This window comes from Sebastes umbrosus, chromosome 5 (assembly GCF_015220745.1).
Source record: "Sebastes umbrosus isolate fSebUmb1 chromosome 5, fSebUmb1.pri, whole genome shotgun sequence".
Lineage (NCBI taxonomy): Eukaryota > Metazoa > Chordata > Actinopteri > Perciformes > Sebastidae > Sebastes > Sebastes umbrosus.
Genome location: NC_051273.1, coordinates 29,167,751 through 29,182,421, shown reverse-complemented (window position 1 = coordinate 29,182,421; position 14,671 = coordinate 29,167,751). Strand labels below are relative to the sequence as shown.

General features: G+C 39.7%; 1 protein-coding gene across 8 annotated transcripts in view; it reads left to right on the top strand.

Annotated features, from left to right (window-relative positions):
- Positions 1–12,439, top strand: part of LOC119487799 (phosphodiesterase 4D interacting protein) — a 114,311-nt gene extending 101,872 nt beyond the window's left edge. For 3 of the 8 annotated variants that reach the window (XM_037768804.1, XM_037768805.1, XM_037768798.1), the window contains 15 exons: positions 389–538; positions 703–900; positions 2,713–2,982; positions 3,415–3,546; positions 4,045–4,164; positions 4,608–4,764; positions 5,164–5,288; positions 5,417–5,554; positions 5,716–5,820; positions 5,967–6,151; positions 6,912–7,043; positions 7,533–7,671; positions 8,523–8,569; positions 8,739–8,850; positions 10,107–12,439. In XM_037768804.1, the coding sequence (XP_037624732.1) occupies positions 389–538; positions 703–900; positions 2,713–2,982; positions 3,415–3,546; positions 4,045–4,164; positions 4,608–4,764; positions 5,164–5,288; positions 5,417–5,554; positions 5,716–5,820; positions 5,967–6,151; positions 6,912–7,043; positions 7,533–7,671; positions 8,523–8,569; positions 8,739–8,850; positions 10,107–10,249 (2,153 nt within the window). In that variant the 3' untranslated portion in view covers positions 10,250–12,439. The remainder of the gene's footprint in view (positions 1–388; positions 539–702; positions 901–2,712; positions 2,983–3,414; positions 3,547–4,044; positions 4,165–4,607; positions 4,765–5,163; positions 5,289–5,416; positions 5,555–5,715; positions 5,821–5,966; positions 6,152–6,911; positions 7,044–7,532; positions 7,672–8,522; positions 8,570–8,738; positions 8,851–10,106) is intronic. The other 5 variants (XM_037768799.1, XM_037768800.1, XM_037768802.1 and 2 more) reach the window with 5 other exon arrangements.
- The last annotated feature ends 2,232 nt before the right edge of the window (positions 12,440–14,671 follow it).

The following is a 14,671-nucleotide window of genomic DNA, read 5'->3' as shown; positions in this document are numbered from 1 at the left end:
CAGGAAGTATAAAGAGCAACAAATGCCATGAAGGGAGGAGGTAGGGGGGGATGGGTGGGTGAAAAAACACTGGACTTTCGCCCAGGAGGCCAATGTATGTTGATGTATTTGTACTTCAGTAACGCCACTTCCTTAGTAATTTGAACCCAAACCACAATCTTGTCCTAAACCTAAATAAGTAGTTTTGTTGCCAAAACCTAACCAAGTTGTTTCCTGTGAAAATGGAAATTTATTTCCGCATGTAACGAGCGGAAATTGAAACGTGTTGCTGGACATTAGTAGGAAAATGCCTGAGGAATGAGGAATAGGGCCTAACTTTTCTTAAGATATCATGCAAACCATAGTATGAGGATATGTTGAGTTGACAGCAGACTCTTTTCATTTCCAGATTGCCACTCTCACAGTGGCACCATGTCACATCATCCATCCATCCCTCCATCCATCGCCTTATCCCACAAAACCCAGTCCTGCTTCAGCTGTCCCAGCATGCATTACCCCAGCTTGCCATACAAACCCGCAGACATGCAGAGTCAGACAGGTATGAGTGTAACCCAGGATGTAAAAACAAAAGTAAAGGCAGAACTTCCCTTTATTAGTTTTCTGTTGCATTATTCCACCTCAAACCTCTGAGCTGCAGTTTCTCTTTTTCTTTTCTGTATCTCTCTTTCATTCTTGTGCTTTGGATTCTTCTTCTCATCCCAGCTCCAGCCTCAGCCTTCACTTCTGCCCCCCTCCGCCCTCCCCCCTCCTCTTCCACCACCCAGAGGGCACCTTTGCCCTTCGATCCCCACCCCGCAACCCTGCGCACCCGTTACCCAGGCAACGGGGGATTTGGTTTCTCCCTGGCTGAGGTGCACCAGGAGCTGCAGATGTTACAAAGGCAGCTGGGAGACAATGAGAGTGCGTCGGTCGGACTGTATATGCATGAGTTTGTGTGTGGGAGTGTGTTTAAAGACTTACTATAAACTAATTGTGTGTTGGAAGCTCAGTAATACTGTGCATCATACCAGACTGAATACCAATATCACGAAATCAAGCCATCGAGGTCGTGGAAACTTCAGGGGAATAGTGTAAACCTTTATTCATGGGTGGATTACTGAACAGGCCCCAAAGTGTCAGGGGTCCCCTGGCCTTCACCTATGAAATGTCACTCAAAAAAGACTTGTATTAATATAGTATTAATATTAATATAGGCAGCATACATCTGTTCTCACTTATTTAATAGCAGCTACAATTACATTGATAACAATTCACAAGACTGTAGACTTTAGTATCCTATCTTATGTTCAGTATAACATAGTCATATCAATTTACCTAAATCCTAAACCTGAGAACAGCATAGACATCTGAAAAAACATAACATTGCAAGGACATGAAGTAGAGTAGAGTATAATCAGATCTATGTTGTAGTGTTTTCTGTCATCTGCTGACAGGTTGTAGCTTTTCACAGAGCCGATGATAGATAAGCAGGAATCTCTCAAATGTATGTAAGTCTATCTGGCAATGCATACATGATCTATACTGCGGCGTTGCGCTGGAAGCTACTGAGCGGAAATAGACATACTGTATTGCTCAGAAGGAATACCGTAGAAGAAGAAAAGTATTGCAAAGGAATGCAAAAGTATTGCAAGGGAACGCAAGATTTATTGAGAGAGAATGCAAAACATATTGCGAGGGAACACAAAAGATATTGCGAGGGAACGCAAAATATTGCGAGGGAACACAAAGCATATTGCGAGGGAACACAAAGCATATTGCGAGGGAACACAAAATATTGCGAGGTAATGCAAAACATATTGCAAGGGAACGCAAAACATATTGCAAAGTAACGCAAAATATTGCAAGGTAATGCAAACATGTTGCAAGGGAACGCAAAACATATTGCAAGGGAATGGAAAAATAAAGCAAGGGAACGCAAAACATATTGCGAAGGAATGCAAAACATATTGAGAGGGAACGCAAAACCTATTGAGAGGGTACCCAAAACATATTCCGAAGGAACGTAAAACATATTGCGAAGGAATGCAATACCTATTGCAAGGAAACGCGAAACATATTGTGAGGGAACGCGAAACATATTGCAATGGAACGCATAAATAGTTCTCAAAGAAATTCTCGCCATGACCCTTTAGGGGCTCCGTAGATGCCAGATTGATCCACTGTGAAAGGGAGCGAAGACTTATAATATTTCATCTGAAACAACTGAATCATTTTTGTCTGTGTGTGAAGCTAGCTGCTAAATAAAAAGGATTAGCCGTCGAGCTGCCTCACCATCAGTATGAGGATCATTGACGTTAATGCTGCTTCAGCAGATACTCAGGCTTTCTTCTCCTCTTCCCTTCGCCTTCGTCTTTAACACGCTGCACTTTCTTTCTCATTAAATAAGTGTTCTTCATTTGATGCTTAATGAACCCAGAGCACCCAGCTTGAGAAGGATTTACTGTGATTTTGAAACACTAATCAGGGATGGAGCTTTCAGAAACACCAGACCAGACGGATTTCATTTGGCTGATTAAGTCGTTCACTGCGTCAAAAGAAATCCCTTCATCTCCCTTTCACTCTATTACTCTCCCCTTCCTTTGTGTCTCACTAACACTCCCTAATTCTTGAAAATACACGTGTCTCTCAGGCTTTTCTGCAGTGTTCTTTCCCTTTATTAACCGATATTTAATTATATTTACTTACTTCATGGTACTTTATCTTCTTTCTCAGGGTTTTCCACTCCCCAATCCAAACCTCTTCAGGGTTTCCCGTTTGCCCACCAGCAGCCCGATGCTTCTGCCTTCCTGCCTCTCTCCTACCACGGATACCAGCCTTCTCCGTTCAGCAGCAGTCTGGACGCCAGCTCAGCGATGAAAGCTGGGGCCAGTCTGCTGGAGAGCAGTGCATTGTGGGATATGAGCTACGGTACCCGACCAGCGAGACTGGGAGCCGACCTGTCTTCAGGATCCTCGGGGTACCAGTCAGGCACCAGCAACACAGGTAGACACTCAGTTAAACCTACCAGCTCCATTTACTGAGTGAAGGCCGTGAGATGCAGTTAAAAGCTCTAAAAACTAATAAATGGACTTTTGAGCTGAGATTATTTGTTTCATTGTTCCTACACACACTCACATACAATTAGCAAAATGTACTTTTCCACAGCACTAATTTCATCAGTTCCATTTTTTTTCTTTTTAGCAGAAATATTGTTTGCATTCAATAATTAACTCAAATTGCTTCTACTACCACTGTCAGTTAAAATCAACACTTCCTGCATTTTTCAAATTAAAAGTCTACCAGGAAAGGGAAAGATTACGACCTTTGCACCGCGGGAAGGCCATAATGCAAATATAAATGGGCGAAAACATGCAAAAACACTGTTGTGGTCCTGTAGTACTTCAGTGCAGATTATCATTTGTGTTTCTTTTGTAGGTTCTGACCTGATGAAGGACCACCTGAGAGAGATCAGGAGTCTGAGACAGAGACTGGAGGACTCCATCCAGACCAACGATCGCCTCCGACAGCAACTGGAGGAGAGACTGGCCCGCACCGTCGCTGAGAAAGGTAACACACACACACATACACACACAAACACACACATCGTGTACTACAGTAGGAAACTGGAAAAAGTTTTCAATTTAGTTATATTCCCATTATAGAGATTTAATAAAAAACCTAATAGAAGTAAAACATTAGGTGTTATTACGTTAAAGGTAGGTTCAGTAATGCTGAGAAACTAGCAAGAGTACACTAGATATTAAAAATGATCCAACCGAAAAACCCAGCCTAGTGTTGCCAACTCTTTTCCAATGAAAGTAGCTAGCTCCAAAAGTCCCTAAATCTAGCAAGAAGACTGCGCACAGGGAGACAGGCAGACAGGCCATCCATTGGACGAGCTTATTACAGTTCTGCAACAGCAACAGATACCGTATTTCTTTTTTTTTTTTTGTCAGAGCGTTTGATTTATTGATTGCAGTCGGGATGTAATAAGAATTTCAACAAATATAACAAAAAAATTTGAATGAAAAAATGACATGCTTAACATTTCCCTGTCCTCTCCAGGTGCTCCTACCAACATCTACATCCAGGGTCTGGACTCGGTGGGCCAGCTCTCCAGTGAGATCAGACTTCTGAAGGAGGAGAACGTCAGTCTGCAGAACCAGCTGAAGCAGGCCACCAGAGGTACAGTCTGGTGCTCACTACCAGGGCCACAACCTCGAGAGAAAGCATATCCATGACATTTTGTCATGTCCATCAAGTTGTTTTTAACAGATTCAGAGCTTTTCAACCTACGATTGCACGGAAGTTATTAAAGGGAAACTTTGCGGATTTTCAACCGGCTTTGTATCGTTGCAATGTGGGTGGTGCAAATGAACGATGCTCGGCACCCGGAGCTCCCCTCTTACCCGCCGGCAAGGATCCTGTAGTAGGGTACTGTGGATGACAGTACTGTGGAAGCAGACCTTTACCGGCAGGTGGGCAAGGAGCTTCGGACGCAGGTAACATGAAGGGAAAATTGGCAACGTTTCCCTTTAACAGTTTTGGTTCTGTTCAGGGTCAAATAACTTGCTCAGCTCTCTACTGTCAGTGTAATATAAAAGTGTAATGTCTTGTGTCCTCTGCAGAGAGCAGCAAGGAGGCGGAGCAGCTGAAGGAGGCGGAGCTAGAGGCTGAGAGGTGGGAGGAGCAAAGCAGGAAGCTGCAAACTGAGGCTGAAGCTCGCAGCCAAGAGATTGCACAACTGAAACAGGACAGACAGAAAAACCAGGAAGCCATCAACAGGTGTGTGTTCATGTACTTTGTGATGACTAGTTTACGACCTTGAGAGTGAAGACATTTAGGAAAAGTGGGGACATTTCGTCAGGTCATCACATCCTCAAAAGGCTGTTTGAGGGTTAAGAGTTGGTCCGAAGGTTGAGGTTAGACAGTTAAAGAGCAACTTATTAACCCTGAATATCTTGATTTGACTTTTAATCTTGCTGCAATGATGTAGATGTGCACTTCAGGTTGTGTCAGTACACCGTGACATCACTGTGTGGATACAGGTGTACACTTCTGACTGCACTCAACCACATCCATCAGTGATGCTGAGTGTTCCTTAGGGTTGAAATGAGGGGGCTAAAGAATGTATTACGTCCAGTGGCTAAATAACGTATGATTTCATGTGTGTGTCTTTCTTAGACTCCAGCATGAGGTGAGCGTCCTCCAGCAGCAGCTCTGTGAGAGCCGCAGTCTGGTCAACTCTCTTCAATGTGAGCTGCAGGTGTACCACAGAGTGTGTGGAGTCAACACAAACACGCACGCAGGTAAGAGGTTGCCACAGTATATGAACTTCCAGAGACATCTTAGGACCCTAAAATGTGTTTTTATCCTGGCACCTGTAAATGTCCTGCAAAAACATGTCTAAACTCATCTGTGTTTGCGTGTTTTCAAGCAGGTCAGGCCAGTGATGGCGCCAAACTTGGACACACCACTGCGACCTTTGACCCCAGAGAGCTGCACGTTCAGCTGGAGCAGCAGCTGAGCGGACAGGCTGAAACACAGCCTCGATCCAGGAGACAGCTCTTCAACGGTAAGCATGACTGACACAAGTAGGGGCAGATCACAACACTAGCATTAAGCAAAATGATTCTTGGTTCTTTTGGAGCTCAATAACAGAGAAATATGTCATTAAGAGAAGGATTGAGAAGCAGATTTTTGCTGTTCAGTACTGATGGATATCTTCCTCCACAGAAAGCGTTCCCTCCCCGCCTGTGAGAGACACTGGACTCATCAGTCCTACCTCTCCTCTGCATCCTGCGCAGAAACACGCAGTAGAGACTGGAGCAGCCGATCAAGGTGAGAACAGCGCAGTCATCTTTACTTATGAAAGCAACATACCGCTGACACCTCCATATATTGCATGACAGCGCTCCATAACACATAGAGCTCATGTATGTCCCTCCTGCCCTTGTTCCTAATCCTCTTATTTTCCGTCCCCGCAGCCTCGACCCTGCAGGGTCAAGCCCCCGACGGCTCATTCGCCAACCGTCACGGCCGCCATGCGGTGGGCCACGTTGACGACTTCAAGGCTCTGCAGCAGCAGATCCTGGAGGGTGGTGCTCTCCTCCGCAAGATGGAGACCACCCTATATCCCCAGAGCACCCCACAGGAGTTCAGCCTTCATCAGGTGAGAGAGACGGGAAGCAAAAACACCTCAGAGCAGAACCAAAAGAGCCGTTCACGGGGCGGTTCACTAGAATCAGGTGAACGAAACAAACTGGGTCTGTCCCCACTGATAAAGATTAACAAATCATCTAGGTTTTATATATATACTTTCAGAGCAGTGGTGTAAGGTAGCTATGACGGACCCCTGTGCATGGTAGTTACTAGTTATGAAGCACACACACTGACCATTAGGCGTATATATATTTTACCAACAATGTGTTAGATTTACAGTCAAATGAATTATTTAGGCTATTGAACTGGGAATCGCTCTCTCTATGGGCCCCAGTGCAACCATGCACTTTCTATATTTACACCCCTGTTTTAGAGGCTGCAGTGTTATTTAAAGCCACAATGTGTAGAACTATATCTATATATAGCATCAAATTATCATTATAGATATGAAGGGTGTTTTTTGTGTAAAAATAAAACTGGGCGTGTGAAAATCAGTGCAGTCTGTGTTGCTTTCAGCCCATTTTTTAAACCACCTCTGGAGAGCAAATTTCCTTCACATAGTTTAAAAAAAATCTTGTTTGTTCTTATTTTATATTATTATTAAGTGAATACTTTTAGCTGCTGGTCACACTAAGGAATTTTAACATTAACTTCAAAGGTTTTTTAACCTTTTTGTGCTTTTATAGACTAAATGATTCATAGGAAAAACAGCTGATGGATTAATCATTAGTTCAACTTGTTATTAACACCTTGTGTGTTGTGTGTCTCAGCCTTCAGACTCCGGTTCTGTCAGGAAGCTGCTGTCTGACACTAAAACCCTGCGACAGATCCTGGAGGAGGCCGACTCTCTGCTCCGGATGTTCTGGAGAGCAGCTCTGCCAAACTCCGAGGAAACCAAACAGGTCAGGAGCAACGCCTTGCGATGTTACAGAGTCTAATGGGATGGAACATGTAGAGGAGCTGAGAGCAGAGGAGTTTAGAAAGCCTTCTTTGATCCTTCTTTGCCCCTGCCAGTGAAGTCAGCACAGTCTTTTTATGTTTTCATCACGTTATACGTAGTAACACACAATATGGCTGATATTTTTGGGCAGTAAAATGTATTTCCAGGAGGTAACAGCTGAATCAGTGGAGACTACAGCAGTCTGTCGGACCTTAATAACCTGCCAGAAATTATTCAGGCATCAAGTCTTACTACGTTTTGCTTTTTTAACTAGAATGACTTCCTAAAAAGGTGATTTTATGCTAAAAATGATCATTTGCTGTTTTAATCCCACTAGCAGTGATTGCTTACACACATTAAAGCTTGTGTTAACAGTAGCCATTGATCTCACATGCATTTACCTGGATGTGTGAACAGACACTGAACATTTGCTCTGTCTGTGTGTTTACAGGATCAGTCTCTGAAGGACGAGGTTGTTTCTCTCCGTCTGAGGCTCTCAGAGCAAGAGCAGGCTCTACAGGACGCCATGGAGACGGTGAAGAGCTCCAACCGCACCAAAGATAGCATGGAGCACTTTATAGTCAACCAACGTGAGTCACTCATATCCCTCGTCTTTCTACTAGATCATATAAAACCATATATTGTTCTTTTTTTTATTAGATAAAAAATTTGATTACCCTGGAAGTATTTCAGTAATGATCAATAATTGCGTTTAATCACAAATTATTCGCACATTTTTTATCTGTTGAAAATGTACCTTAAAGAGAGATTTATCAAGTATTTAATGCTCTTGTCAACATGGGAGTGGACAAATATACTTGTAAATGTATGTATATATTATTGGAGATCAATTAACAGCACAAAAAATTAAAAATATTGTCCAGAAACCCTCACAGGTACTGCATTTAGTATAACAAATGTGATCAAATCATAACATGGCAAACTGCAGCCCAACAGGCAACAACAGGTCAGAGGTCAAGGGACCCCTTTGAATATGGCCATGCCCATTTTACCTTGCCAAATTTTAGCGCAAGTTTAGAGCGTTATTTAGCCTCCTTTGCGACAATCTAGTATGACATGGTCTTAGGTTTTCTAATTTCATATGTCAGTATCTTCACTATAGCTTTAAAACTGAGCCCGCTACAATCCAAAAATCGCAAGTTGCGGTAATGCTTTAAAAAAATTAGTGGCGCTTCTACATTTTCTCTTAGTTTAACCCTGTCCTTATTTAAGATAATGCTTTGATTCAAGAGTCAGACAATCGGAGTTATGGAAAAGATGAAATATAATAAAATGGGATTATCTTTCAACCTCATCTATGTCAGTTTCACTGTCTTGAGTCGTCTTCATCCAACTCTCCCCTCTGTCTATATGTGTCTGTTTTCCTTTTGCTTCATCGTTCACATGATGACTCCCAGATGCTCTGTGTGTTCGTTTACAGTGTCGAGAACGCGGACCGTGTTGAGGAAAGCCAAGACAAACTTGCAGGTGAGTTCTCACATGTTCATTCTGGTTTTCAGCATCATAAACCTTTTATTTTATTCCAGCTGGTGAGATTAACTGAGATAATCAGAAGTGGATCAGTGTCTCTCTGTAACGCCCTTTCACCTCTCTCCTGCTGTTTCTCCTTCCTCTGACTCCTGCTGAGTCTCCTCAGGAGAACGAGCTCAGGATTTCCTCCCTTCGCCGTGCCACTTTCTCCCTTTCCTCCACTTCCTCCTCTTTCCCCCCCTCCTCCTCCTCTTCCTCACACCCCTGGCCTGGTAAAGGTATGATCCCCTGGCTTTGCTGTGCTCTGTTCAGTGTCCCGATAACGTGATGAAGCAGCTTGCTTTTTGATGAAAACCCTGGTATTAAAAATATATGTGCATGTAGCCAACTAAGTAATGTCATTTTAAACTTTTAACTGTCAGTGTTCTACCACTGGCAGGCTGGGACACCAGCAGCCTCATACACAAAAAGATCCACTTTGGACTACAAATCATATTAGCTTTTATCTAATTTCTCCTTTTTATCTGTAAACGTGGACACATGTTGTATATTGTCTAACTGAACGAGAGATACACCAAAGAAAAAGGGCACAGCTAATGTCAGTTTTCAGGCTACATTTCCTTGGTTTTCACTTTAAAAATATTAACAATACCTAAAAAGCCTCTTGACAATGCTTTTTGTCTGCAACAGAGAGGACTTTTGTGATTTCAGTTGGACTTTAAAGGCATCCAGTGACGTTTTTGACCACTAGTGGTGCTATGGAGCGATGTTTTTATATGTGTGCCCCTGTTTTTTGTAACTCTTGATCTATTAACACTCACACAAGGACGAGCACACAGGTCGACTATTTCGCAGTTTTGTGTCGTTTTTATTCATCACGTCCCCGCTATGTAAAGGCTTTACATTGGAAATTGTTTTTTTTAGCATGGCGACATTGTGTGTGTGTGTGTGTGTTTTTTTTATATGTACACAAATAACAGTGTGAAGTTTAATATTTCACTCACCGGGAATGTTACAATTCTTCATCAACTAATCACTGTCAGTTTGTTTTTATTCTATCCCCCGAAACCTGAAAGTGTGAAGGGAGAAATATTCTTTTGTTTTCAAGCTAATGCCCTTAAAATTACTAACTTATTTGCAAAGTAAATGTTAGTTCCCTCAAATTAATGTATACACCTGCCCATGAGTTACTTTATTGGATTAATTTGAGCATCAAATTACATAATTTGCCTTCTCCTCTTAATCAGGTGCTCTTCTTTCTGGTAAAACTGACAAAATCTTTAAATCATATTTCTATGTCAGAATTGTTGAATAAAATGAAATGTTAAAGGGAATGTCTCGGCGACAATGACAAGTGGAATATTAAGTTCATACTTGATTAATACGCAACAGTATTAATTTGAGGAAATTAAGGGTAGGCTACTAATTACTAATTTCAGAGAACATTTTATCAGATTCTGCCCAGACACTCAACAGGTTATGCAGAAATACCATAATGCAGAAGTCCCTGAATGTCTCCTCCTTTGTGTTTCAGGTGAAAACACAGGAGGCTTCTGTGAGCTCGCCTTCTCTCCTCGTTGGGGTGTCGTGAAGCCCCGTGCTCCCTTCATCTCCTCCTCCTCTGCTGTCCCGGGACCGGCTCTGCACCAGCGCCCCCTGGAGTCAGCCTCCCTGTAGTGCACCAGTCCCCAAAGCTCCTCATCATCCTCATCTCATTGTTCAAACAGAAAATCCAGGAAATTCTGTCTCTCTCATCGACTGGAGAAACACTTCAGTTGAGTGACGTCTGTCTGAGTGTGTTGTTGGATTTTTGCTGGTTCATGATCGTTAATGAATGTGATTGAATGAATGATGTAATTGTTTTATTATTGGTTGAGGCCATCAACTGAAGTGTTTCCTCTCATTTATATGAGACCAGTCTGAGTTTGGCTGGAGTTGGTTTGTGATTCATGGCTTCTGTTTAAGGCTTTTTTTCCCCCATTTCTAACAGATAAAATTAAGATTAAAAGTTCAACAAATATGAATCCAGATTCAAAACAGTCTCTGGGCTCTTAGAGACCGTTTAGTCCAGATTTGATAGATCTAAATTAACAGTTTTTTAATGTAGACCTGGTCCTATGTGGTCTAGGCTTGTGAGAAACAGTGACATTTTCTTGTTTTTCCTAAATCCGAATGTGATATCTTGCCTCCATTTGACAATCAGAACAACAATTTAAGAGGAAATAATCTCCCTTAAGCTCCCAATCAGAAGCCAATTTCAGCCCCGTACTTCAGCAGGGATTCAAGAATCAAAAATCCACGTGATGCCAGCAGGAAAGGGGCTTTGAAAAAGCAAAAACCAAACTGCTAAGTGCTTCCTGTCAGCCTCTGTTGAGGCTCTAGTTTGTAGTTAGTGGGTAGAATAGTTGCATGTGGTTTGAGCAGCTTGTGGAAACAAAGCCATACTCTCTGACGGTACAGTAGATATGTTTTTCTTTTGTCCTACTTGTACAAAAGCCAACTACTGATAACATATGGAAAACACTACCAATAGACAGTTTGGTCAAATAGCTGGTAGATGATGTTCTCTTGCATTTACTCACAAATAAAACACCAATATAGGAATTTTTGCTCATCGTCTTCAAACAGTACAGTATTACTGTTAACAATGGAGTCAGTTCTCTTCAGATATTTAATCAAGAATATGGGTCCAACCCAGTTTTTCCTGGTGAAACACTAACCTGTAGTGTTGGAAGGCCTTGTGGTGAAGCTGCTGTATTGAACAGCATCTTATTAATAAACCAGTATTAATGAAAACATGTTACAGTTCGACTGTCATCGAGCTGCTCAGCGGTTTGCCTGATGCCTTCAGTAACCGATAATAGAAATTCAGTTTATAGTGGATGGTCCAAGAGAGATGACATTTCATTTTTGTAACCAAAAAAATGGACCACACGTTTATCTCTTTTCTCTTTTTTTTTAAAAATATATATATCCTTTTGGTGATTTTCTTTTTTTGCTAAATTTGTAAATATGAATTTCCCCTCACTTTTTAAAAAATTAGTCGTCAAGGGAGAAACATCTGTATGTAAGGATATTTTCTTCAAAACTTCTGCAGGATTTGTGACGCTCACTGTGCAAATGAACTGAGATTGGGTGTTTTACACTGGCTCCTCCAAATTTTCTTTCTTTCTTTTTTTTTATTCTTATTTTTTCTTGATTTCTCTGTAAAGTAGGTTAGCTGTTTCTTTTTGTGCATGAACTGTGGCTTCACTGCCCTCTGATACTTTTACTGAAATATGCAATTTTTTGGGTTACTGTGCAATAATAGCCTTCGTGGTTGCTTTCTGTTGATGTTTTAGGCCTGGATATTAAAGTGCCATGTCATCTGTTTTAGCTCTGAAGCTGAATTAATTTAAACAATCTTACTTTTGGATGCCCAGCTATATGACAATCAATTTGAAGCAGTTTTAATTGCCCACTCATTTTTGGCTTAACACAAATCACAGTTTTATATACAATGTGGAAAAAAAGGCAAAGTAACAGCATAAACGAGCACTGTAATGATATATTTATAAAGCAATAAGATCAACCAAAGTGAACAACTTGTATAAATCTGGTGTAAAATCAAGTTGAGAGATTTTTTGGTGTGCAATTCCCCAAAGGTCAAAGGTCAAACTTAGTGTCTTTCTTAGTGTCTGTGTGGTTGTAGGAACCACGTCTCATGTATGTACATATTAAAGGGAGTGTGTAGTGTGGGCTACATCAATGCAAGTTGTTGTGTTGCCGTTCGACAAAGACCAGCTGTATTTCTATGCATGTTCTCTTTATTAAAAATGTTTTGGGGTAAAAGAAAAGTACCTTTGTAATAAAAAGGGGACAAAACAACATCTGTCTTGTTTGTCGTCTCTTTTGGATGAACTGTATTACACTTTTTTTTGTTTAGTTTCTCTGGAGTAAAGTAAAATACAGCCCAAGAAGCAAAGATTAGTACCAGCAACACTTTAAGGTTATAAATTGCGAAAAATGCTGAGTTATTTTATAATAATGGTGTGTTGTTATTGGGGGGAACAAAACAAGGCAAGACAACACAAATGTATTTATAGTACAATTCATACACAGAGGCAAAGGAATAAAAAACACATTTTAAAAGGAAAATGTCAGTGAAGAAATTATTTAAGAAAGCATTCAGGTGTTTAGTTTACTGTTTAGGGCTATATAGTGAAATTTTACTTTAAAAGATATGTTAGTCTGATTACTAATATTCTATGCTGTTGCTGTAAAGATGTATGTCCAGGAATAAATTAATTTCTCATAAATATTTCATTATTATCATTAGGTTTCTTGTATTTTTTTCATAATAACAACTATTTAAACAATTAACAATAAAAAATAAAACATAGTAATAGTAATAAATAGTAAAAATAGTAATAATAAAAATAGCATTAAAAAACAGTCACACTAAGTTTAATTTGGCTGAATTAATTCAATTAGTATAAAATACACCATACACATACTGTACTGTATTTGAGGCATGTTTTATTGTCTGTCAGCAGGTGGCAGCAGAGCCCAACAAAACTAATACAGTTGACACTGACACCTTCACACGCACACACACACGCACAAACACACACACACACACACAAAGACACAGGCAGGCATTTGATATGAAAGAAAACTAATCCAAATTACTTTTTAATTTTTTTTTCTTTACTAAGTCCTTGCAGGTGTTGAGTTTTAGTTTAAGAATTGTACATAAAGAAATCATCACTCCAGCTGTGTCAGCAGGTGAAGCTGAAGCCAGAGAAAGGAAAAAGATTAGTATAATTTCAAAATAAAATGTGTGAAGTAGACAAAATAAGATATCACCACATTGTAGACCAAAAAACCTGAATGAATATATGTATATGATGTACTGTATACATTAAATATGTCAGAGGGAAATACTTTATCTTACTCTATCTTTCACATAATTTCAAGTCAGACCTGTCGACTTAATTTTATTTATTTTCTAGGAAAAAAACAAACTCTTCAGTCATATTTTGCTTTTCGTGTGTTCTTGGGCTTTACACTGTAGCTACACAGCTTTTAATTGCTTATACCGCGAGGCATTTTAACACTGAAATTATACTTCTTACATATCTCATTAAAGGGAAGGTGTAATTCAATTTTGTGAAGATCTTCTAAAGTAGGTGACCCTCGTTCACCCAGTAAATGGATGTCTTTCCCACACAAAAAGACATTAGTGCTTTACCACCCTGTGACGGACAAGGAAATACTAATAGGTAAGGAATTGTTATTTATTTATTTAACAGGAACAGTGCACATTAATACACATTGCTGTAAATACACCAGAGTTAGCCAAGAGGCTTTTTTGTGTGTGTAGTCCATGGACAGATGTTTCAGTCACCCTAAAAACAAAATATAATGTTTAAATTATTTATTAAAATCATTAAAAACATAGAGACACTGTTACAAGAACATGCAAAGAAGAAGCACATACATAAAAAACATGCATATAAAACATATAAAAAAAAGTAAAACCCCAGATTTTATAAAATGGAAAAGTGTAATTCAAGAAGTAAAAGTTATGGAAAAGGGAACTCACAAAATAAGGAATATGGAGGATGTTTTTGAGAAGAGATGGAGTCTAACAGAAGGAAAACATATAGTTACATGGGTTAACACACATGCACATATACATATGCTTTATACATATACATATGATCTGCGCTCCCCACCCACCTCCCCCCCTTTTATTTTCTATTAACTTATTTGTTGATTTAATTGTTATTACTCTCTTAATTTTCTATTATTAATGTTTTTTTGTGTGTTTTTTTGTTTGTTTTGTTTTTTTAACTCTATTCTTTCTTTTTTTTATTATTATTATTATTATTATTATTATTATTATTATTATTATTATTATTATTATTTCTATTCTTAATTTTATTTAAATTTTGAATGTTGAAGTTGTGTACTTAATGAGTTGGTCTATAAGCTCATCTACTTAAAAATTTGTTTATAAACTATTGTAATTACGAACTGTAAATTGCATATATGAAAACAACCTTGAAAAAAGGGAAAAAATAAAGTATAATAAAAAAATAATAAAAAACAAAA